Here is a 20490-nt window from a genome sequence, read left to right as displayed (position 1 = left end):
GGACTGAATCCTGTCCTTGGTCCTCAGGGGACTTCCTGATCAGGCTCAGAAGACTGCAGAGGACTGGAGATGGAGGTATAGGAGCTTAGGGACTGGTGCTTAGACCGGCAGGCCAGAGGCTGGGGCCCTCTGTAGTCCCTCCCATTCAGGAAGCCTGCCTTGCTCCACCCTTTGTTTCCTCAAATACCTGTGTCCCCCAGCAGTGCGTCTGTTCTCTGCCCATTCATGCATTATGCAGAAGTGTGGGGAGGCCTCAGCTAAGCGCCTCAACAAGGGGCTGGGCAAGAACAGGGGCAGGAGTCGGTCACTACGTAACTGGCAAGACTGAATCAAGACTCTTCGGTGCTGGGCAGCATGCCCTCCCCTGGCAACCCCCACCCGCAGCAGCCCCTGAGAGCTGTCTAGGTCCCAGGGAAATCATGTCCCAGTTTTATTAAGTGTCCCAGCTAAGTGACTAATTAGTGCTGGAAATGGGGCCATGCAATATCCTTGGATCCAGATCCCTCCCTGTCTCCTCACCACCAGTGAGGATGCTGCTCCTCTGTCCAGAATGACAGGAGTCGTGGACAGTGTGAATAGCTAGAGCTCAGGGTAGGGCCACCTGGTTCTGGTTGTCCTAGTCTTCCCCACATGTCTTCAAGTGAGGTCAGAGCCTGGTCTGTCTGATTCAGGAAGATCTGGGACCCAGTAGCTCTTAGACTTTGGTGTCAGGGTGCTTGAGTTCAAGTAGAGGCTCTTTGGGGTAGAATTCTAGTTCATATCCTCACCACTTCAGACAGCCTCAGCCTTGCTAAATAAGTCTTCATGGAGGGGAACCCAGCCAGGTATTTAGCTTATAGAAGGGGAGGGCAGGAAGCCTAGAAGCCAGAATTCTATGTCTAGAGTTGCACAATTCCACATGTGATCCCTCAGAAATGAGGGTTCTCTCCAGGAGCATAGCAAGCTGAGGTCAGCCTGGGTGAAACAGTAAGGCTGTATCTTTAAAAAAGGAAAGAAAAGAAATGCCTCTGGGTCTGTTAGCTCAGGTCCTCCATGCTCCAAGAACTCTGGCTTTGGAAGACCTGTGCCAACTGATACTGAAGTTGTATTCCATGACTGAATGTAGTGGGGACGGAGGTACAGATTCCCATCACCAAGGCTGAGGTCTGGGGCCTGTCAGAGCCACTGGGGTGATGGAATCTGAAGCTGTGTGTGGGAGCTTCAAGGCTCCAGACAGGAGGGGCAGATGCAGAAGAGAAGAGGCCATGCCTACATGGGGGCTAGGGAAGTACAGGGCTGGGTGGGAGGTTCTACCAGGACAGAAAGCTGAGGCTGTGGGGGTTTCAGAAATATCATATCCACAGGGATGAGCCTAGGTCACACCTTGGCCCTTCTGGCACTGACCTGTCCTTTCTCCTGCAGTACGTGGTCATCCCTACCCGACGAGCCACTGCTGTGGCCTTGCAGAGCTTCACCTCCCATCTGCTGGGGGATGCTGGAAGCCCCTACCTCATTGGCTTTGTGAGTAGCTGAGGGTGGGGCCTGCCTTGGGTGGGGCACAGAAGATAGGCCAGTCCTGATACCTGTACCCCAATCCCCACAGATCTCGGACCTTATCCGCCAGAGCACCAAGGACTCCCCGCTCTGGGAGTTTCTGAGCCTGGGCTATGCCCTCATGCTGTGCCCTTTTGTTGTGGTCCTAGGTGGCATGTTCTTCCTTGCCACTGCTCTCTTCTTCCTCAGCGACCGTGCCAAGGCTGAACAGCAGTGAGTAGGGTGAGGGTGGGCGTGCTGGGAAGCAGGGACTATGACAGCTCTTTGAGACAAGGGTGGAGGAGACAGTGGGCTACTTTGTACCCTTATGGCTGGGTGACCTGCTGGAGGCCAGGACCAGCTCTATATTTGACTGAGTCTTCTCATGCCCCCAGCAGCATCTTGTGAGCCCTATCCACTGTAGCCCAGGTTGGCAGATGCCAGGCCTTTCTTCGGTAGTTCAAGGAATATCCACACACACCCCCCCCGGAGTGAATAGGGTTTTAGAGCTGGGAGCCCCATTTCCTTCTCCTCTTATTTTCTGACTTCTTTCTCTCCTCTTTTCTCTATTCCTTTCTTTCTCCTCTCCCTACCCCTGGGCTTTCCCACCTCCCCCTGGGGCTGACGAGGTCCCTGCCCAGCGCCTCCGGTCTACCGGCCCCAGTGATGCGATGTGCCAGAGCCGTGCCTGGGCCCAGTCCCCGCTGATGCGCCACCCTGACCCCCGCCCGTCTCTCCCTCAGGGTGAACCAGCTGGTGATGCCGCCTGCATCCGTGAAAGTCTGAGGTGGTGAGTGCAGGCCAGGAAGGCCCTGTGGGAGGACTGGCCACAAAGGAACAGGGAACAAAACACCTTCTGAACCCTCTCCTTCCTGAGCAGATTCCCCACTGCCCTGGGTCTGCCCTCTTCCTTCTGAGATGTTGACATGGAATCTGTAGATATGTGGGAGCTGGCTTCTTCCAGTAAATCAGTGCCCTCCCTTCCCTAGGAGGGCTGAGAGCATAGGTTAGGCCTGGAACTTGCCAGAAACTCCTGCTGTCCTCCTAAATCCTCCTAGATGTGTCAGGGTACAGCTCCCACCCTGACCTTCCCAGTGGCCTAGCCCTTGGAAGCTAAAGCTTCCTGTCAATGTAAAACACGGGTCATAGCCTCCAGTACCACAACAGTGGTGAAAGCTAAGGAAGCCAGCTTTGGAACAATTCCCAAAGCTCCACCTGACCCAACCCCTTCCCACAGGTGCAGCTGGGACAGCAATGATCTGCAGTTTAGATTGGGAGAGGTCCTCCAGCATCCTGGACCTGCAGGACTGTCCCAAAGCTACCTGTGTGACTCACAGCTGGGTACTCACCCTCTTTGGCCCAGGACTGAGTGGCCCTATCTTGAAGAAGAAGCTGCATCCTCAGTTAACATGGAGGGCTGTGTGTGCTGGAGCCACTCAGTTGAACACAATTCAAGACCTGGTTGGGGGCTGAAGGTCCAAGAGAGAAACCAGCCTGCATTGGGTATTTGGGGAAAGCCTGGCCAGCCCTTAACTCATATGATCTTGAGGGAGCCCCTATCCTCCCTAGACAGTGGGGCCAAGGAGCTGGAGCTTCCTTCATTGTGTGCCTTGCAAGGCACCCTCCATGGCTTTGAAGAAACAAGTCCTAGACTGTACACAGAAGACATGGCCCAAGTCTCAGGCCCTCAGTTCTGGTTCTGAGGTCCCCCACAAAGGCTCTGGTGTATGAGGCCCATTTCCCCATCCTTAGGCTCTGACCTGGGGGCCATCAAATTCAGCCTGACACATGGAGCTGGGTACCCACTGCTGGGTGCTTCCTGGCTGGGACAGTCACCCTGGAGAATAGATACTGCCTCTTCAGCTGGTTCTTTGCCCAGTTTTTCCCAGGTGGAACCACCCCTTTTAGAGGAAGCTGCAGCACTAGGGGTGAAGGCCCTGTGACCTTAGGAACCTACTCCCTCCCCCCCCACACACAACTCCTGCTGTCTCCCAGAAGCCACCGCCCTCTTACAGGATGACCTTTTCAATGAGTCAGATTCAGATTTGGCTGCAGAAAGCTGTACCTAGCAGCTGTCTACATTGCTTCTTGGCTTAGGGTATGAGCTGCTGGATATTGCCCACCAGTGCCTGTAGGTATCATACCCCAACTGCCTGTGTGTGTGTGTGTGTGGGGGGGAACAGGCCTTCACCTCAGCCTTTGATCACCCTACACCTACACACATACAACCCTTCACTCCCCTGCAGCCACCTTAGTCACCTCTGGACACTTATCCCCAGCTTTACTCCTTGCACACCAAGGTGGCTCTGGTCCTGGGGTACCATTGTAACCTACAGGAAACGTCCAGAACCAGCTTGGACAACAGTTATCGTGGCCATCCCCCACTTGCTGGCTGTGGCTTCAGTGGTGTTAGTGGTACCTACCCCATCCAAGCTCTGGGGCACCCTGGGGGTTTGGATGTGGGTGGGCAGAGGGTGCTATCCCTTATGACCAGCCTGGCTCCCACCCTAACCCCAGCAGGGGCCCCAGCAATGTTTTCTTGTTGTACAAGAACCAGGTCCAAGTGTTGCCTCCTCTTCCTTCCGGAAGCTGAACTGCTCCTTTATTTTTTAGAGCTGCTGATTGTGAATCTCAGAGTCTTAAGAGAGAAGCCAAATATATATTCCTCTTGTAAATGAAGAAATAAACCTATTTAAATGTTTTGGTGGCTCTCCATTGGAACAGCCTGGGGAGGGACAGAACTGAGTATCTAAGCCTGAAGCCAGGTCTGCAGTAGATGGACCTTGCCCCTGGAAGGTTGGTAATCCACCCACTGCCCAAAGCCAGAGATTGGTGTTATATACCATGGCAATATTTATTAAAATACTGGTGAAAAATAGAAGTCTCTTGGGCTGCTCAAGACGGGAAAACAGACTACACCACACTCAAGGTGTCTGCACCTTCTTCCGGGCCACTTTCCTTTTCTTGACCCCACTCTGGAACAGGCTGGGGCTCCTGTTAACCAGAGACAGCCTTGCCCTTTTTCGTGGCAGGGAAGACTGGGGGGTCTTTCTCAAGACCTCCTTTGTGGGAAGAGCCTTCTGGTAATGTTTTTTGCCTTCAGGCTCTATGGGGGACACAGGAGTGGCTCCATTCACCTGTGACAGCTTCTCTTTTTTCTTCTGTAGTTTTGGGGTCTTAGCAGGGGTGCTAGGGCTTAGGGTGGGGTTGTTGGGAGCTGGACTCTTGGTGACAGGTGTCCCATTCACCTGGGATGGGGTGTTGGCCTTCCCTCTCTTCCTTTTCTTCTTGCCTGTGCTGGGGGGCTGGTCTTTACCACCAGCAGCGGGTGTGGCATCCGCCATCACTACATCCTGCCCTGATGCAACATCCTTTTCTGGTGTGGTGTCCTTAGATTTAAGTTTCTTTCGTTTCTTGGTCTCAGGCAAGAATCCCTTTTTCTTCCGCTTCATGCTAATAGGGCTCTGGGAGTCGCTAGGAATATCCCTGGCATTCTTCTTTTCTGACTTGGGACGCCTGTAAGGAAGTAGTAAAACACAAAGTGAGAGAGTACAATACTGATGGCACTGAGGGCATCTTCAGTCCCATTCCCAGGGTGTGGGTCCCTCTCCCAGAACATACTGGACTCCTAGCATCCTCATGGCCTGCCAGTAGAGGTCGTAGAGGCGGTTGGAACCAGAGGAGTGGTTCCCCTGCTTTAAGTTTTGCTGCAGCTTCTGCTGCTTGCTCTGCAGCATGCCCAAGAGAGAGGTGAGGTCCACAGACAGCTTCTGCAGAGGAAAAGCAGGCTGGAGTAGTAGTGGTGACATGGCTTTTTGTCAGCTTTTGGGTCTTCCACCTGCTCCTGGAACCTTAGCCACTCCTGTCTCTAAATTACTAGTCTCTACTGTGGAAAAACTAAGGCCCCCTAGCATTGTTTCCCTTTCCAAAACCAGGGCTCAGGTCTGCTTTTTCAGCCTCAGTCCCCTGTAAGGATGGTCCCAGACTAGGGAACCCAGATGTCCATTTCCAGTGGCCTCCTGGCCTCTATCCTAATAAGCCCATGAGTAACTCTTACCCCTCCCTGCCTGGAAACCTGGCCTCCTTCCAAACTGCTGCCCGCCTGGGGTCAACTCTAGCTCTTCTCACTATCACCATGTCTCACTTTTCAGTTTTCTGACGCAAGGTGACACCGTCTCACCCCCTAGTCTGCCAGCTCTAGATGCGGCCCTCTACCTCCAAGTCAATCACTTGTACCAGTCACACTGTAGTCTTTGAAAAGGCCAGATTCTCCCCCGGAAGGAAGGAGCACTGCCAGAGTCTTGGGGTGATGCCCATTCCATCTGGGGCACTGCCTTACCTCATGATTGACTGTCTTGAAGAGACTGTTCAGCAGCTCCAAGGTGGACAGCTCCCTCTGGTGCTCCCCCTTGCTCTGTGCCTCCCCGAGTGTGTGCAGGGTCTAAGGAGGAAGGTCAACACTGAGGCACTCCTAAGAACTGCCCAAGGCCTTTCTGCATGCCTCTCATAGCAGTGGCCCAGAGGGAGGAAATGTCTCTGGGGACTAGTTAGCTTGTACAACCCACTCTGGAACCTCAAGTTCCAAGCAATCTGGTTTCCAGAAACCTGGGGGTCAATTCATGGGTGGGAGCCTCACAGCTGTGTGTTACCTGGGTGACCTTTTCCAAGACCTGGCCAATCAGCTGCTCCCACTCAGGATCCTCAAAACATACTCTTAGCTCCCGGGCAGATAGGGTCTTCTGGAGCAGTGTGCACGCCTGGGCCTGCATCAAGGAGAATGTAGCCAGCAAGAGCCCCAACATGCCCAGTAAAGGCTCAGAGGCTGCCTGTACTGGGCCTTACAGTCATCAGCTCCTCTCTTATATGGGTAAAGGAATGCTGAGATCTGAAGAGGCAATGACTCCAACCTCATGCTGGGACTGTCTCTTGCCTTACTGACTTAATGCTGTCTCCCTCAAGCCTGCCTGACAACCCCGGCATCTAAGCAGACAGGTGACTTCTCAATATAGGTCTCAGCAGTGCTGGAGGCCTTGGGTCAGACAGCAAGGCTCCCGAAGTTCCTCTGTGCCCACCATATGTTGCAGAGTAAGAATAGCCAAGGTCAGTGAAGTAGGTCTCTTAGGCCTCAGTGAGAAGGTTGCACAGGTGATTCAGACAGACCCTTACCTGATGGCGGGGTCGCAAAGGGTCAGCCACATGCTGGAGCAGGATGGGGAGCAGGTTCTTACAGATCACCTAGGAGTTGGGGGAGGACAGGGATCATTAGCTTGGTTCTGGGACAGGCAGGGGTCCAAAGAGGAGGGCTGGCTCCTGCACTTACTGGATACCGGGAGAAAAGGCTGAGGAACATGGGGACAGTGAGGGGGCTGTTACGCTTGGTCAGAAGAGATTCCAGTGCGGCCGAGTATACCCGGGTCACAAAGTTCAAGTCCAAGCAATTGGCAGTCTGAGCCTGGTGAGAAAGCTGCGGTGAGACAGGGAGCAAGGCATAGAAGACTGAGGACAAGTCCTGGCCAAGAGTTGGCCAAGTTTTCCGGAAACTGCCCAGACTGGCTCCTGGCTCACCTCTGGGTCCTTGGGTTCAGGCTTGGTGTTGGCTCCCTGTAGCACCTGACCATCCTGGTGCTTCTTAGCAGTGTTGCCCTTGAGGACTCGCAGTAGATACAGAGAGGCATTAAAGCAGTAAAGGGCCACAGAGGTGTCAGTCTGACTGCCAGCACGCTGCACAAGGCGCTCCACCTGGGCATGCAGAGCCTCTGCACAGGGCCCCACCTCGTGGCAGTAGTGGCGGGCACGGCATAGATGGTGCCTGTGGGTGGGGCAAACTGGTCAAAAGATGCTCTTGATCTTGCGCTGCCATGCACAGCAAGAAGAGCCCTTGGTACCACTGCATAGATTAGAACACTGACTTTTAGAGACAAGACAGGGACTTGACCCAGGGGCCGAACACCTCTCTTGTCTGTACCTGTTTTGTGGGACAGTGGCCTCAGACTCTGTAAATCAAGCTTAAGGCCAATGTGTGCTTAGGGACAGAGCGGAGGTAGGGGAGGACAAAACAGTATCTGAACACATAGCATGATCTGGACTAGCATAGTGCTGTGTGAGACAGTCCTAACCTGTCAGAATTCCAGAGTATTTTAACACTGATGGCTGGGATAGGACCAGAGCTTCAGGACCCCTGCTCTAGGTATAGGGAGCATGAAGGAAATGGAAGAAAAGTCAATTAGGATTATGTGTTAGCCAGGGCATGTGCACTCACATGAAGATGCGGGCGGTCTTGTGCAGGAGGTCTTGCTCCTGCTTGCTGGAGCCTTTGCTGCGCATGTTGTGTTGGATTATGCTCAGCAGTGGCTCAAGTAGTTCCAGGACCAGGGGGTGCTCAGGCTGCTTGGTCACCAGCACTTCGATCAGGTCTAGTACCTGTGGCCAGAGGACTGGGAATGAGCCCATGCAGGAGCACAGAGGAGGCAGGATCAGCTCAGGGTGTCTGGCAGTCACTTGCACACACTCACCCGGATTTGGAAGTCCCGTCGGAGCTTCTTCTCCTTCTGCAGCTTGTTCTTTTCCTCTTGCCGGGCCTGAATATGCAACTTCTGCTCTGCAAATAGGCTGGACAGGTTCTGGTCCAGGGCCATCATAGCCTCATCCCCAAGCTCCTCCTCTTCATCCTCACTGTCTACTCCACCCTGAGGTACAGAAACACAGCCTAAGCACAGGTACCTGGCCTTAGGTAGGTAGACAAACCCCTTATCCCCTGGCTCCTGCTCACCAGTGCATTCCCAGCTTGCAACACTTCCATCAGCCGCTGACGAAAGCCTGGCTGCACATCCTTATCACGGTCTTCCTCTTCACTCTCTGCTCCATCGTCGCTATCCATGTCACTATCTGAGTTATTATCGTCCTCACTATGTGAGCCTTCATTCTATGGGTGAGGCAGGTACCTTCTCAGTGATACCATGTGACTTATCTCCAGTCAGTCACCCTACCTTGCACCTCACTGGTAAGTACCTCTCCATGCTCCAGCTGCTTCTCACTGGTATCATCAGTGACCACCACGTTGTCATCCTCATCTTCATTTGTCTCAGGGATAAGCACCTGAGGAGAAGTCCCAAAATACAATTGCATTTGCTGCCCCAACTGCCTAGCTTCCTCAGGTGACTCCTGTAGCCTCTTCTATCTTGACCAAAGGCCCCCACCACCCCAGGGAAAGAAACAGAAGATGGGAAGATGTCACACATCCCCAGTATATCTCAGTGGATCCATCTTACAATCTTATTTCTCCAAAGCCCCAACTCACAGCCAGGATTAGCTGCAGACCACGTGGCGTAAGGTGGGAACAGATGTGGCCAAATACATTTCGGACCACCTGACGCATCAAGTTGCTGGGTTGAGCAAGCAGGGACAGTAAGATCTCCACCATCACATCCACCCATACTGGTTCCTGGGAAGCTACAAGCAGGAAAGCAGATTTAGGCTGAGCAGGACACAGATAGCCTGGTTGCCCAGCCTGCCCCAGGAGTAATGATGCACCTTTGGCCCTAGAGCGTGATCGACGGGGATTCTGTTCCATACTTTTCTTGATGCAGGTCTGAATGTCACCCAGGACATCACAACTCTCTGTAGGGGACTGTGGGCAGGATAAGGCAAAAGTCAGAAAGGAACTGGAACCAGAGTCCTCAGGTAAGCCAGACACCAGCCTTTCTTGGCCACTCTTATCATTCAGACTGGGCACCTAAGAGCTACCCAAGAACCTTTTCACACCTTGTACAGCCAGACACACCCAGAGCCCAAGCTCCACATCAACACTCACAGTCAAGACTGACAGACACACCCAGAGCCACAGGACCAGAATACACTAATCTCACACTGCTGGGCTATCCTTGCACTTCTGGTTTTAGATATACACTTGAAAACCATTGGGCTTTTTATGAGACAGGGTTTCTCTGTGTAACAGCACTAGCTGCCCTAGAAGTAGCTCTGTATACCAGGCTGTCCTCAAACTCACTGAGATCCGCCCGCCTCTGTCTCCTGTACTGGGATTAAAGGCGTGCACCACCACTGCCCGGCTCTGGTTTTAATTAGATTTAAATGCATCTTGCTGGGAATAACCTGTATACCCAGAAAGCAGTCTTTTGCTTGATAATGCTATGGGCAGAGAGGAAGGAGTCCATGCCTAAGCCAGTGGTCTCTATCTCCCTGGCTTTGAGAACTGGGAGGTGCCTGCCCTCTGGGCTGTGCCTTTTCTCCCTGGGTTTGATAAACCCAAACTGCAATTTCTTCTGCCAGTCAAATTCAGAGATGCAGGGGTCTGGAAACCACAGGCTTGCGGCTAACAAGACCTGAAGCAGTTTTGATAAAAGAGCATCAGGGGCCTGGTGAGATAACCTGAGAGGACAACAGCACCTGCTTCCAAACCTGACGACCTTCATGGCAGGAAAACCAAACCTCTAAGCTGTCCTCTGATCTCCACATGTGCGCTATGGCACACAACACCACACAAAACAAATTTTAAAATGTTAAAAAAAAAAAATCAAAGCTTCTTATAAGAAAAACGGGGGTGAGGGGGAGAGAGGAGGTTCTTGAGGGCTCAGGACTGCAGAATATGATACATTGGAAACTGTGGCAGGCCATAGAGCCTTTGCTGGTGACATTACCAGCCTCAGGCATGATTGTCCCTTGCTTTGGGGTGAGGGGAAGCCCTCAGAGTTATACATAGAAGCCTGGAACCTGTTTCTAAATGACTATTAAATGACAAGTGTTCTGTGTGTCAGACTGGCCTCCCCCTGCAGAGGGCAGCACTTTCTTTTATATCCATCACTTCCAATGAGTAAATCATATCTAGGGACTCTTAAAATCTCAGTCACTGGAGGTGTGGCTCAAAGCAGGCTACTCTGTTTCTGGCATCTGGCAAACGCATAGAAGCCCTACATGGAATGCTGGGATGCTGACTAGGGCCCATGTGGATAGAATGGCTTTTCCCCTTGAGCTGTAACCTTCATGTAGGACTGGGTTACGGTAAGGGAATCCACCGTCACACTCCATCTCCATGGCCTTCAAAGCCTCTCAGGAGGGGTGGCCCCATGCCCCTTCTCTGCAGACCACAATACCTTGAAGAGGTGGAGGCCCACCAAAAGCAGCAAGTGCTGGAAGGCAATGGACCTGGTTTCTGAAGACTGGGCCTCAAGTTCCTTCAAAGTACTCATCATCCTGAGGAGAGGACAAGGCCCGTTTACAGGCACCACTGATGGACAGGGTACCCTCCTCCACCCCCAGAAATCCCAGGCCCTTACTCGTCCCAGGCCTGGCGCTGCTGTGTTGTGAAGGGTGTCACCAGGGTCACATTGCGGCTGTGGTTCAACAGCATGTCTGCAAACTGCACCAGGCGGTAAGTCCAGGGCTTCCCGCTTTCATTCAAGTCTGGAGACTGCCTAAACTTCACACTGAGGGTCTGCAGCAGGCTGGGAAAGGAGAAGGAAAGGTTCACAAGACTGTACGTACCAACATACCCAGCCTCCCTGCCAACCCTGGGGCTCAGTCTCCAAGCCCTGGACCCTCCAGGCTCTCTAAACTTGCTCACAGCTCAGAGAAGAACAAGTGTTTCCATCTGCTGAGTGGCACAGACTTACCTGAAGAAGGAACTAATGATGACACTTCGGTTCCGGTTGTCCAAGGGAAAGGAGAAGTGTTGCTTTGTCTCTGGGATCTGGGGGGTGGCCTTCTTTGTCTTAAAGAAGGCGTGGAACAAGCAAAACCTAGGAGCACAACCAGCATTGATTGGCATGGCTAGACTCCCCTCAGTTGCACCATGTAAGGGTCACTTCTCTGGTGTGACCCTCTGAATACAAGTGGGTGACCCGATTTGAAGCAGCAGAATAAGAGCTGCTCCCTTGGAGCCAGCAGATGCTTGCTAGCGTGGGGCAAAAGACTTGTAGATACTGATGGGCAAAGACTGCCTGTAAAATTCTCAGGTCAAGCCTGAACTTTTGGGGTCCCACAGTTCTACACTTTCTGGGTCTCTTTCCATGACAGGCTAAAGTACACTGGTGATTCCTCTGGGCCCATTCCCTACTAACAACTTAACCTGAAAGCTTCTGGCTCCAGGGGTGCCCCCAAACACGGACCAGGCAAAGAGCCTAGTTCCATGGCCATGCCACCTACGGGGGCTAGCTCCTTACACACCTGGCTACTTGATCGACCACGGCATCATCCTTCTCCAGGTGCAGATGGTCCACAAGGCTGACCAGGCGGTGGATGATCCACTTCCGGAGCCGTAACACACATCGCTCTGGCCTGGGAGCATGAGCAGGTCACATAAGTCAAACACGACAATAAAAATAGGGTGCTCCTTTGCTCCACTGTGGCAGGACCACCCATACTCTGCCCTGACCTCCAAATACCAATCAGGAAACTCCCAGGCTACCTACAAGAGCTAACTTTCCTCCCTCCCCACTCAGGGGTTTGGATTCTCAATGTTCCTGACACCCGCTACTCACACATTGACTGAGGCATCCTGTGCTCTCTTCTGGTTGGTAGTGCTGAAGTCAACCAAGGAGTCCAGCTCTGGCTGGAGGAACATGTCCCGCAACCAAGCCACATAGCTCTGCAGGGCTTCACCACTTAAAAACCGTGTGACATGCCAGAAGGTAGGCATGACAGGGAGACCTTGGTTGGTGATGGATGTGAAGGCCACCATCATGGCAAACTGTCGCTTGGGGTCATCCTGGCACCCCTCTAGGAAGATACTCACATATTTACTTATCTCTGGCACGAACTTGAACAGGTTTTGGGGCTGCAAGAGATGAGCATGAGGTCGAGTTACCAATGTGAAGTGGCCAACACTTCCACCTTCCTCCCTCTCCCTTTCTAGGTTAAACCCTGGGCTAGAATGCCCCGAGTTCACAGTGGGGCCAGTGTTGCCACAGCTCCACCAAGGTCTCTCTAATCTTTGACCCCTCAAATTCCTACAATCTGGCTCAAAGACTGAGGACAAGATGCTTCCCGAGTTCAATGCGGCATGAGGGGAAGCAGGGCCCAAATCCTGATAGATGAGTATCTAGTTGTGTCAGTGTGATTCAAAACCCACCGATTTTCATTTCATTGCCACCAGGTTACTTCTTTTCTTACGACAACCCTTTGTACCGGGCCCCTACTATCACTGTCTTATGGATGGAGGGAAAAAAATACAGAACACACTGGGAATAATTGTTCTCATCAATGGCCTTAGCAGAGCATTCCAGATAGATGAATGGTTGGGCTCATTAGAGAGTGGGCCTCAGGACAAAAGGGCCTGATTACTGGCCAAACTCTTCTATAGTCCCCAGTCCTGTCACACATCTTCAGAGGAAGAACCCAGTGTCTGGCCCTTTTGGGCATTGCTGAACTTCAAGGGATGACACCTACCTTAGAAATGACCGCGTGCTCCCCAAAATGGCGGATCAAGTCTCCCCGCATCACCAGCTGCAGCTGCTCTTCTGACAGCAGCGGCAGGGATGCACCCAGCAGGCGGAAACACATGTAGCTAAGAAGGGGTGGGGCAGAGCCTGGTCAGAGACCCTGTTCTTTGTGGTGGGCTTCAGAACACGTCCCACCCAGACTGGAGCAGAGGTTAGTGTCTCGCACACACCTGGTTGACCAGCTTAGCTTCTTCAGCAGCCCCTGCTCCACAACCTCCTTCCAAAACAGTGTGAATTTGTTCTCCTTAAGTGATAGGCGGAGGAGGCTCAGAGACACGTCTGGCAGCTTTTGCTCCTTCCTTACGGACTTGGCTGCCATCTTCAGCACGTTCACTAGACTACAGAGTGCAGATGGGACTCAGCAACTGCCTAGAGGTCTGGGGTTCAGGACACCCCCAAGGAGAGCCCACCCACTCTCTCCTCAAACCTGGGGATATTCTCTTCTGAGAACAGGTCAACTGAGCCCACCAGTGACTCAAGCTTTGCTGGCACCCTCTGCTTAGCCAAGAGGAAGAGCTCCAGGTACTTAGGGGAGCTGAGGATCACTTTCAAGTCATCCTTGAGGACCTTTGGCAGGATCTCCTCGAACGTGGACTCTGGGACCTGGAGTGAGAAGCACAGGTGGAGAGGCGGCTCTCCTAGCACCTTCGTTTCTCCCTCCGGGTCTTGCTCTACCCCATGGGCTTTTGATACAGCTCCAGTTAGCCAACTTGTTAATTGTCAGACCTGTAAGAAAGTGCTGGCTACCCATCCCCAGCATCCTAGATGGCTAACTGGCCTGGGGGCTACATTTAAAATTATTCCTTTTGTGTTTTAGAGGACCAACCTGATTCTTATACACAGAGACCTATATGAGGGGCTGCAACTTAAATTCTGGTTCTCTGTTTGTGCAGAAAGACCCAAACAGGGATGAGCTAGTGGCAAATGATTCTACATGTGAACCTGCCTCGGTCTCCCAAGTAGACAGCATAACTATGGCAAATGTATTCAGAAGCCTTCTACATATTCAGGTGCTGACACTGTTCCAGATCTCAGAAACCAGAGAGCTATGGAGCATTTGAAGTGCCTAACTGAATGGAGACATGCTGCGAACCAGAAAGACAGGCAAAATTTAAGATATTTGGTGACATGGGGCTGGAGAGATGGTTCATAACTGCTGAGTTATGAGCACCGCCTGGTCTTCAGAAGGCCCTGAGTTCAATTCCTAGCAACCACATGGTGGCTCACAACCATCTGTAATGAGATCGGGTGCCCTCTTCTGGCCTGCAGGCCCACATGAAGGCAGAACAGTATATACGCAGAATAAACAAAACTTTAAGATGTTTGCTGACAAAAAAATAAATGAATCTAAAACTATCTTCAGTTCACAGCTCTTTCCACCTGCTGCATGGTTAAGCCATCTGTCTTAATGGTCTCGTGTGCTAACTGAAATCTTCTCAATGTTCCCAGAACCATACAACACAACCTGTGATCCCATACCTTGGAGAGGATGTCCACCAGGACCTTCATTGGCTGGCCTTGTAAGTGGTTGTTGTGATGGGAGAGGATATTCAGCAATCTCACTGACTTCATCAGGGCCTCCTGGTCCTAGTACCCACAGAAAATATAGTATGAACAGAGCACACTATTGTCTGTTCCCCACCAACCCGAACCCTTGCCTCCTGTACCCAACACTCTTACCTTCACCAGGCGGCCTGATTGAAAGAGAGCTAGCACTCCAAACAGGTTTGCAAAGAGAGCAGGTCTCAGCATCGCCTAGAGAAAGATGGCAAACAAGGGTGAAGAGGGTCCATGACCCCACCCATGCCTGTTCAGGCGGGGGCTGGTATGTCTGGGACCACTCACCTTGTTTGCTGTTTGCAGACTGTATTTTTCTTGTATCTGAGTCAGAATGCTGCATAAAGGAATGTCTTCAAAAGACTGCAACAGCTGCCAGCAAAACCGAAAGGAGCTCAGAGGAGTGACCCAGGGATGGCACACTAGACCAAGCCAACTCCCCTTCTTCAGCTTTCCCTCTACATAATCTTGGTCACTCCTCCCATCTCTCACCACAAGTGCTACGGGATAACCTACTGCTTTCATGGGACCAAATCCTGCACTGAGCCCCATCTCCACCAGGGCTTCTGAAGGCTTCGATTGCTCATCTATCCCTCCTGAAAAACCCATCTCAGCCACACATCCTAAGCCTAGCTGCCTTGAGGTTGACCCTACAGGCTAGTGTTCACTGCTGCTCTTTGTTGTACGCATTTCTGAGCGGCCTGCCATTAGTTAAGTTCCTAACCTAGAGAGGGGTCCCCAGCCTTGCATAAGTCAACTTCAAAGTTCACTACTTCCAATAACTGTAGCTAATACGCCTACTAAACATGTATCAGGAAGAAAACTTCACAATCTTCTCGGATTTCTCCTTACCCAGCGGTTGCGGTGCCCCCTATCCTTACACCCATCTTTTGACCAGCGTAGTTGCGCCCTTACCAGCGCGCCACCTCACCTGTGCCAGCGCCAGACTGTAGCAGGGCCGAGCAGCTTCTCGGCCCATCCCAAGTCCAGTGACCAGGCGCTTCAGGGCGTACTTCATCTCCGAACCCTGCAGAACCAAAAGTATCCTTCGTGTTCAACAGTGACCTGGGAGCCCGCCCCTGCCCCCTTGCATCTAGAGCCGCGGGCCCCGCCATCATACACTCGGCCTTGTGCGCAAGTACTCCAGCAACTTCTCGGTGGCCTGGAGCCGCGTTTCCTGCTCCGGCTTCGCGATGTCCCAGAAGAAGTCCAAGAACTCGCGGCTGTGCTCCAGTAGGTCGCGGCGGTCATCTTGCACCGCTTCTGCGGGAGACGTAGGCTCAGCTTTCGTGGGACTCTTCATCTCCGCCATGCTGCACGAAACACGTGGGCTCGGAAGACGGTCTCTTCCAGGTCAGGCCCCGGCGCGTGCGCACTGGGACGGCCGGCTGGGGGCGGAGCCTAGAGGTCCGGAGTGGTTGGGAGTGGTGGGGCGGGACGTTGCGCTTTTCCGGTCTGGTCGTGGGTGGAGCCGCGTCTGGTGCTCACTCACGCGTGTGGGGTGACTGCTGCTTTGATCCCTTTCTTTATACTGGAGGCGTTTCGGACGGCCCGCGGCACAAATCCACTGAAAAGTAGCGATACGGCCTCCTTCCAGACTTCCATCTACCCGCGAGCCTTTCCGACACCCGTGCGTCAGCTATTCCCCGCCTACTGTGTGCTCGGAAACAAAGTCACGGCTTCCGAGGACTTTCTAGTTGAAGAACAAGTAGCAAAATCCATTTAAAACGATAATTATCATGAAAATAAGGACTGTAGGGAGCAGAGCCCTTTAAATGTTAAAATATGTCAAAACATCACCTGTTAAAAGCCTTGGAAATTAAAATTCAGTAAATCCTAGGATACTGTTTAAGAGTGTAGTCACTGGATGAGACTACCAAAACTGTGACATATGGGCTGACAGCTGAGGGACGAGATGGACTCAACTGTTCCTCTGGGCAAAAATCTAAGAGGGACAAAAAAAAAAAACAAAAAATTCTAGCTGGGCGGTGGTGGCACACGCCTTTAATCCCAGCACTCAGGAGGCCGAGGCAGGCGGATCTCTGTGAGTTCAAGGCCAACCTGGTCTAAAAGAGCTATTTCCAGAGCTAGCTCCAAAACTACAGAGAAACCCTGTCTCGAAAAGCAAAACAACAACAAATATATATATATATATATATATATATATATATATATATATGAGCTGGAGAGATGCTGATTGCTTAAGAGCACTTACTACTCTTGCCAAGGACGTAAATTCAGTTCTGAGCACCCATGTAGCAACTCACAGCTGTAACCCCAGTTCCAGGGATCCAGAGCCCTTTTCTGGCCTCCTCAAATGCAAGATGCATGTGGTTCACGTACACATATGTAGTCAAAATACTCACATAAAGTAAAAACAACCTTTTTTAATTAAAAAATTAAAACCCTCAAAACATTAAACCAAAATTGTCTTTTACTTTGTCAGGTAGGGGAATTGCTACTGGATGTCCTTGCCCTTGGTCTGAGGAACTATTTCTAGGGGGTTGTAGCCCGGAGATTACAACCCTAAAGGGAAGCTCACGGAAACCCAGTTCCAGGCCTTTGTTACCAGCGGTGTCCCCTACCCACTTGCCCAACCCTTCTCTACTCTGCCATGTCCTACCTGTGAAACTAAGATTTACCTTGCACAGATAGAACCCCAGGACGCAGAAGGTGGGTGGAGCAGGGGAAAGCTGAAAGACACCAGTCCAGGCGCCACTGTGTCTGGTGTTCGCCATCTGTGTTGCACATGGCGGATGCCTTGGCATCAGAGATCTCAAGGGATAATGAAAAAGTTAACCCAGAAGCAGGGATGACACTTGGCCCCTGGGAGATTTGGACTTTATTAACTTCCATGGCAATTGATAAAGATCAGCAGGGCATGGTCCAGTGGAAGACGGCGCTGCCCATACTGCCCAAAGACTAGGATCTCAACCTTCCCCTGACTTTCCTGAAGCTGAGTCTCCTTTTCATCATCCTCTAGGTCCTGATCTGATAGAAAACCCAGCAATTCCATCAGTGTGGGTACCAGGAAACACGGTGGGACTAACTAGCCCTGGATGACAGCTAGAGCCAGGTGACAGAACATGATGAACGGCGGGCTGAAGAGGCAGCGAACACATCACAGATACATTCTCTGTCTGCACTCATTGTTGTTAAGCCTCTTTTCTGGCCCTCAGGTTCCAGATAGCTTTGCCCTTTCCAGACTCCGTCCCTCTGTTAATACCCCTGGAAGGGGCAGCAGCCACTGGGGACACTGGAGACATGGGCATGTTCTGCATGGACTGCCACTTGGAGTAGGCTCCCTTGGTCACAAACTCCAGGGCTTTCTGTGGGTCTTTGTTGAGCTTGATGCTGGGTTTGAGGTGTTGCCAGATGATTGAGCAAGGTGCAAGTGATGGCCTTGGTCCCTCTGGGCATCCCTGAAGCCACTAGCCCCAACATATCGGATTCCATGTCATCCAGGGTGCCACGGAGAATGAGTGGGCAGGCCCAGGCACTAGGTGCCGATCTGGCTACCAGGTTGCTGAGCAGAACCCCAGTGCTTGGGGACAGGAGTCCAGAACCAAAGGAGCTGTTGATTGAGGAGGTTAGGAGGAGCATAGAACCGCTGCTGTCCACGGTGGCCACGGCGCTATTCCCTGAGATCATGGCAGTTTGCAGGAGAGACAGACAGGAAGTAGGGCTGGGTGTCCTGGAGTGAAGGGCAGACTCCAGCAGTTCCAGAAGTTCTGGGCCAGCTGAGGGACCAGGAGTAGTGAAGAGGACACCCTGCGGCATGGAAAGCTGCAACGCGGGCTCTAAGGCGGGCCTGGGCTGAGCAGGAGCCTCCCCTAGCCCCAGGTCTTTGACCAGCAGACTCAGCAAGGCATCTCCAGCAAGATCAGGGCTAGAGGCCAGGGCTGCCTGGTGCAACACAGCTGCCAGTTTGGGGTTGGTAGCTCGAGCCCCAAGGCTCAGTGGAGCCCCATTGGTATGGCAGAAGAGTGGACAGAGTCCCTTGGTGCCCTGGGCTGCTAGTGCGCTTTCCAGGGGCGCATCTACCTCAAAGCCCTCTTGAGCCAGCTTGGTGGGCTTGGCCAACAGCTGTGGCCAGGGCAGGCGGCCGAAGTGTGTGTGAAGCAAATGAAGGGCAGGCAGAGCTGTGGGCAGCCCCAGGCCCGGGGCCAGGGTTTGCACTGGGCCTGCTGTCAGGGCAGTGGAGTTTCCTGAGGAGCTGTTGTAGAAGAGGCCCCAGAACATGCCACCTGTTGGGAGACAAAGAGACCACACAGGGGTCAGAGGCACTGACCAGGGCTGGGGTCAGGATCCTCTGGCAGTCCCAGGTGGAGAAACAGGAGTTACTGACCAGGTTGGGGGTCAAAGGTTACCCAAGACTAGGGTTGGTGCTCAGATCTTGTGTCCTTCTCACTAGCCAGTCTTGAGGTAATGGCCACTGACTAAGTCCCAGGTTGGAGTCTCTGTCCCGGGCCCACCGATCACACTGACCTAGCCCTGTTGCATGAGGATGTACCACCGCCAGACACAAAGCTGCTCCAACTCCAGCATCCACGACATTCCCCCCAGCGACAAGCAGCTCTTGGCCCAGCTGAGAACATGTGGCTGCAGTAAGGAAAGATCTATGGGTGATGGGGAGGTGGCCTGGACCATTGACCCCCTAGCCCCTTCCCCAGCACTGACCTGCAGGGCTGATAATGGCTCCATGGTGGTACACACCAGGGTGATGGGAGTGTCTGCTGGCTGGAGGGGCCACAGAGCCCAAGTTTTCTTTTGGACTGTCCCTACTGTGCAGCTGCCTCAGAGCCAGGGAGCTGCTAACAGCTAGCAGCAGCAGACTTGCCAACAGGCGGGCCCAGGCTCCTGGCAGCCCACCAACCTTGTTCCTGCAGAAAGGGGAGTCCTGAGCCAGGGATGGAGTGGAGGGCACCCAATAATCCTGAGAGAACCCAAGGAATGTTTTCCCAAAAGGTTTGATTTTGCAAGAGTATAAACTGGCTAAGCAGAGAGAGAGAGAGACAGACAGACAGAGAGAGAGAGACAGAGAGAGAGACAGAGAGAGACAGAGACAGACAGAGACAGAGACAGAGAGAATATTCCAGGTCCGGGGCACTGCAAAGACACTGAGGTAGGAAAAATCTGGAGAAACTGAGGCTGGCTTCGAGGGAGTGTCCACAGAAGAGTTGGTGGAGGCAGAGGCCAGTTAGTCAGAGGGAAGCCTGGAAGGGGCTTGGCGTACAGGAGAGAGGAGGCCGAGCAGCAGGGCTCAGCCAGGTGTAGCCAGGTCCCAACCTGCCTAGCTGGTGCTGTGGCATGGGGGTAGGGTGAGGCTGGCAAAGATGAAACAGGATAGGACTGGCTTGGTACAAGTGTCCTTTCAGACACATAGACCTTTGATTGACTGGCTCAATCCCAAGTTGGGTCTGCCGCCTAGAGTGCCCTTCCCCCACTCATCTAGAAAGTCCCTGGAGCTCAGCCACTGTGGGGTTGCCTGACCCAGCTGAGGGGCTCCAGAGAGAGGACCTTGCCAGCCTTCCAGCCTGAGTTATGGGGTTCCCAGGCCCCTTGATGACTCACCGGGGGGTATTTTGGGATCTCCTTAGGGAGAGGACCAGTGGCTCTGCTATTTCTTCCTCTTCCTCCTCCTCCGACTCCATGCCAGGCTCCCAGAGTTGCAGCTTGTGGTAGAGCACAGGCCCTGTGGTGGCCTCCATGGCCTGGGCTGCTCCAGGTCCCTGCCGAGAACCCTGGCAGTTGAGACTGCCAGGTAGGGAGGCAAGCAGGCTGTGGTTGCTGCTGGGTGGCCTTGGGGAAGGGAGGTGGTGAAATGGGAACAGGTCTGGGCAGGGCGGGGCCGGGCCAGGGAGGCTGCCTCATTCCCCAAACAACTGCCACACAGGGGTCACAGTTTATCCAAGTCTAGGATGAGCCCAACACTATAGCCATAGACCATGGGGTATAGTGGGGAGAG

General features: G+C 52.9%; 3 protein-coding genes across 5 annotated transcripts in view; 1 reads left to right on the top strand and 2 right to left on the bottom strand.

Moving 5' to 3' along the window:
* Positions 1-2888, top strand: part of Spns2 (SPNS lysolipid transporter 2, sphingosine-1-phosphate) — a 36710-nt gene extending 33822 nt beyond the window's left edge. Inside the window, exons 10-13 of one of the 2 annotated variants that reach the window (XR_009057357.1) lie at positions 1402-1500; positions 1583-1746; positions 2142-2302; positions 2750-2852. Coding sequence is in view for 1 of the 2 variants with exons in the window: in XM_057773400.1 (XP_057629383.1) it covers positions 1402-1500; positions 1583-1746; positions 2256-2298 (306 nt within the window). In the remaining variant the exon portion in view is untranslated. Of the gene's footprint in view, positions 1-1401; positions 1501-1582; positions 1747-2141; positions 2303-2749 lie in introns of both variants that reach the window. The other variant, XM_057773400.1, reaches the window with a different exon arrangement.
* Positions 2889-4307: 1419 nt separating this feature from the next.
* Positions 4308-15844, bottom strand: Mybbp1a (MYB binding protein 1a). 2 transcript variants are annotated; one of them, XM_057773397.1, is made up of 26 exons: positions 15643-15844; positions 15454-15549; positions 14811-14894; positions 14646-14720; positions 14445-14552; positions 13393-13568; positions 13136-13303; positions 12913-13030; positions 12006-12301; positions 11692-11802; positions 11139-11264; positions 10803-10970; positions 10620-10719; positions 9043-9139; positions 8810-8961; positions 8521-8607; positions 8282-8434; positions 8025-8198; positions 7772-7932; positions 7078-7321; positions 6833-6976; positions 6679-6747; positions 6162-6275; positions 5852-5953; positions 5134-5282; positions 4308-5028 (listed from the first exon to the last, which is right to left on the bottom strand). In XM_057773397.1, the coding sequence occupies exons 1-26, from the start codon at positions 15832-15834 to the stop codon at positions 4437-4439; spliced, it is 4056 nt and encodes a 1351-aa protein (XP_057629380.1). In that variant the 5' UTR covers positions 15835-15844; the 3' UTR covers positions 4308-4436. The 2 variants fall into 2 exon arrangements, with proteins under 2 accessions (XP_057629380.1, XP_057629382.1); XM_057773399.1 differs by having other exon boundaries at positions 6833-6964.
* Positions 15845-17741: 1897 nt separating this feature from the next.
* Ggt6 (gamma-glutamyltransferase 6) lies at positions 17742-20233 on the bottom strand. The gene is made up of 4 exons (XM_057776503.1): positions 20097-20233; positions 19203-19405; positions 19011-19124; positions 17742-18769 (listed from the first exon to the last, which is right to left on the bottom strand). Exons 1-4 carry the CDS (start codon positions 20231-20233, stop codon positions 17742-17744), a joined length of 1482 nt encoding a protein of 493 aa, XP_057632486.1.
* Positions 20234-20490: the final 257 nt, after the last annotated feature.

The sequence above is a fragment of the Chionomys nivalis genome, chromosome 7, assembly GCF_950005125.1.
Source record: "Chionomys nivalis chromosome 7, mChiNiv1.1, whole genome shotgun sequence".
NCBI lineage: Eukaryota > Metazoa > Chordata > Mammalia > Rodentia > Cricetidae > Chionomys > Chionomys nivalis.
The sequence above is the reverse complement of the archived record's forward strand: the minus strand, read 5'-3'. Positions and strand labels throughout refer to the sequence as shown.